Here is a 3,714-nt window from a genome sequence, read left to right as displayed (position 1 = left end):
TCTATATAGCCTAGTTAGCAATTCGGGATTCGGCAAGCGTACGGAACGGCAAACGTACGAGTATTACACGGTTTTGTAAAATCCAGATTCGTTCCAAAATTCGGTCAACGGGACGTGATTCGTCATTAATTCGGAACGGCATACGTACGTGTATAATTCGATTTATAAATGTGAGTTCGGCTCTGAAAATTCGGTATCTATACATAACAAATAATTTGTATTTATAAGGTCATAGACCAATTTTTATGCATATGTGTGAGTTATTTAAGGAAAAAATAAACTCAATATGATGATATTAATAATATATACAACATTAATTATCCAAAAGGACGTCGTATGGTGGTTTAGATGCTTGGTTAGTGAGTTTGAGATCTCTTTCACCTTCACCTTCAAATCTCTTCAGTCGTTTTTGTTTCATAAAAATTACAACACGTCTAATATTCGGTCGTGTATGTTCGGGAGGCAGTAAAGCCCAAAAAGTGGAGTCTTTGAAAAGTAAAAGCTAAAGAATTTATGGCGAATTAACCGGACGTATCATTCGGGATATGTAAAATTCGTGAACGATTCGCGAATAATCCGGGAATGCCACATAATACGCGACTTGGGTTCGGAGTTGCAAACGTACGCGAATAAGACGGTAAAATTCGTGATACGGAAAAATTCGCGAATAATTCGTGAATCATTCGCGAACTTACTAACTAGGCTATATAGTAGTATAATAAACCAAGAGTATCTTATCTTCCCTTACTTTCTCTCTCTTGGCCTCGGTTAATATCTCGAAATGATCGGATAGAATTTAGCCACGCTGTTTAACCGACTCTCCGTATCTCTCTCAAAATGGGATGTTGTGGAGAGGAAGAAGTAGATGATATTTTTAAGCAACTCATCCCACACAACCAATCCGAAACCCAAGCTGAATCAATGGCAGATAATGGATCTTATGAAGTTGTGCTTTCACCTATCAATTCAAATTTCCATGCACTGATTTGCAAAGACATACTTAGAAGCATATTTGAGCTATTACCTTCATCAGATCTAGCTAGAGCTGCTTGTGTATGTAAAGTATGGAATTTAGTAGCTTCTGATCGAGAAATTATGACTAGTAGTTTTAAATCGTTATGGAAATTGAAGCGTGTTGTTGGTAACCCTAGTTCTGGTAATTTCTGGAGAGATAATAGTATTGGTAAATTTGCTATTTCTCATCGGTTGGTTCGTGGTGATTCTGTTACTAGCCTTGCCGTTAAATACTCCGTTCAGGTATTTCTTACCATCCATATATATATGTGTGTGTAGTTTCACTGTTTAGTAAATATTGGTTTTGGGGTAAAATGATTTACGGTAAATTGTGGGTTGGAAATTGGGAAATCGTGTATGAACCTTATATTTTATGCAGCTAATGAAGAAAAACTATGCAATTCGAAAACCTGAAAATTGCAAAACGTCTGTGTGGTTATGTTATAATTCTCGTGCTAGGGAGAGAACATCTTCTTTGAGGTGGGAGCATTCGGGTGTTTTGTTTTTTCTTTATAAGGTCTGGTATCTCTATGAGTTCGACGAATAGATATTAGAGAAAAAACATTGCCTTTTGAGAATTGATGCATAATGCTCATGCAATGGGGCAACAATAATTTTTGTCCCACTCTTTCTACGGTACCTCTCAAGAGTGTATCTGGATCAGAAGAAAAGACAAAGAAAGGCAGAAAGACCATATGGAAGACGCCTTTATTTCGTAACTACAAACAGTCTTGTCAAAATCTACTAGAAATCTGGAATGCATCCTTTGATTAGAAAGTCAATAAATTAATGGTGCTAAGGGGAAAATTACTTTGATAGTTTAGGGCTTTGCTTCGGGGAGAGGTGCCAGACATCAGAGGGTAGGTGCTTTTGAGTTGCTTCACAAAATGGTATTTATAAGAGCTCTGTGGGCTTCTATGAATTGACAGTAGATATAAGTAAGTTAATAAGGTTTTATGTGGGATTCAGTGTCATTGATTTTGCAGTAATTTCTTTCACCTTGGATCCTTGGTTTTGTTTGCATTACATTCATTTGCTAAAGAGTACTTTAAAATTTGCTATTCATCCTTAAGAATCTGTTTGCTTCAATGCATTTGTTTGCATCGTTTGAAAATGTGTAACTTTTCCAGTTTGTCCTTAGATTCAATGTACTTGTTTGCCTCACTAAGAATCTGTTTGATTCGTAATTTGTAGCAGAAAAATATCTGACATGGCAATATTATTTACGTTATATGGTTTATGCAGGTGACAGACATAAAACGGTTGAACAATATGATGAGTGAACACGGAATATACTCAAGGGAGAGGTTGCTAATCCCGGTTTGCAACCCGGAAATTCTTCTAAATGGGACATGTTACATTGAGATAGATGCCCATGCAAAAAGGGTAGTTGCTGTTATTTATTTGGATGGTGAACCTGATCCTGAGGGAAACCACAACTGTTTATTGGACAAGGCAGCCAGTGGTAGCAGCAGAGGTAAGAGAAGGGTTCTTGAGTCCATGAAGAGAAGTATGCGAGTGGATGATGGGACTGTGGAGTACTACTGGTCTATTACGAATGGCAACCCTCGAGCTGCATTTTCAGAGTTCTCGGAGGATCTTAGGTGGGAGCACCAGTCTGGATTACTCTAGGTATATGGTACATTGGACAAAGTGAGTGTGTCCTTCTGAGCATCTGGGGACTTTTAGATAAATCAAATAGGGTTTATACTATTTAATCTTGCCGGGCCAAAAAAAAGTCCTACAATTGCTGGAATTATAAGTGAACCAAAAAGGAGTTAAATACAGTTCTATACCATATTTCAGTATCTTGCGTGTAGATAATATTACACATGTACATGTCAAATAAATTGCTGACATATTAGTAGTCAGTGGTCTACCTGTGATGAAAGATAAATTCTGTTATTTGTTTTTGGTCCCAGCTCTTGCTATTTTGTTATCCCATATTTCAGTATCTGGACTGGAACAAGTTCAGAGGTTTGGAAAGGGCTAATTTGTTGTGATCTCAATTATTTCGACAATGACGAGCTAAGAGTAAATATTCTTTAAGTGCGGCATCATTACATGGCCTTCGTGGCTATTAGGCAGTGACTAAGTACAACTCACATTTAAACAATTACACCCATCTACTTAAATAGTTTATGTAAACCTTATTGGTACTAGTCCAACTACATGTGCATATTTTACTTTTTTAACAACGTCAAATTCGTGATATTCTTATTCGTACTAAATAAAATTCAATATTCTTATTTGTATTTACATATATAATTTAAAGAGGTTTCCACGTTACGTAGGTAATTCAAAGAGCTTTCCAAATATCAAGGTTAAGATGTTTGTATTTATATTTAACTTATCCGTCCTTTCAATGATCACACACGACCACCTTCCTAACCAGGAGGAGTAAGATAATTCTTTTTCTTTCGAAATTGTTCATGTCAGTTAGGAAATTCATTCAAAACCCGCAACTGATTTCTCAATTAAATATTAAAAAATGATCTAACAACTTCAAACAAACTTGTTAAGCCTCTAAGAAAGTGAAACGGGGCAGTTACTCAGTTACAATTTATTGAAAACCCAACAAAAATCAGTTTAACCAAGATTGTAATTTGAAAGAAACAAACAAAAATTAAGAGAATTTGAACTTATTTTTACGGGTATTTTACATTACCTCCCCTTCAAAGATTTCTCATTAAGAAAACC

General features: G+C 36.0%; 1 protein-coding gene across 1 annotated transcript; it reads left to right on the top strand.

Annotated features, from left to right (window-relative positions):
• Window positions 1–768: 768 nt before the first annotated feature.
• Window positions 769–3,038, top strand: LOC113350102 (F-box protein At1g55000-like). The gene is made up of 2 exons (XM_026594179.1): window positions 769–1,257; window positions 2,260–3,038. The coding sequence occupies exons 1-2, from the start codon at window positions 838–840 to the stop codon at window positions 2,644–2,646; spliced, it is 807 nt and encodes a 268-aa protein (XP_026449964.1). The 5' UTR covers window positions 769–837; the 3' UTR covers window positions 2,647–3,038.
• The last annotated feature ends 676 nt before the right edge of the window (window positions 3,039–3,714 follow it).

The sequence above is a fragment of the Papaver somniferum genome, chromosome 2, assembly GCF_003573695.1.
Source record: "Papaver somniferum cultivar HN1 chromosome 2, ASM357369v1, whole genome shotgun sequence".
Classification (NCBI taxonomy): Eukaryota; Viridiplantae; Streptophyta; class Magnoliopsida; order Ranunculales; family Papaveraceae; genus Papaver; species Papaver somniferum.
Note: the sequence above shows the minus strand (reverse complement) of the source record. Positions and strands in the feature narration are given on the sequence as shown.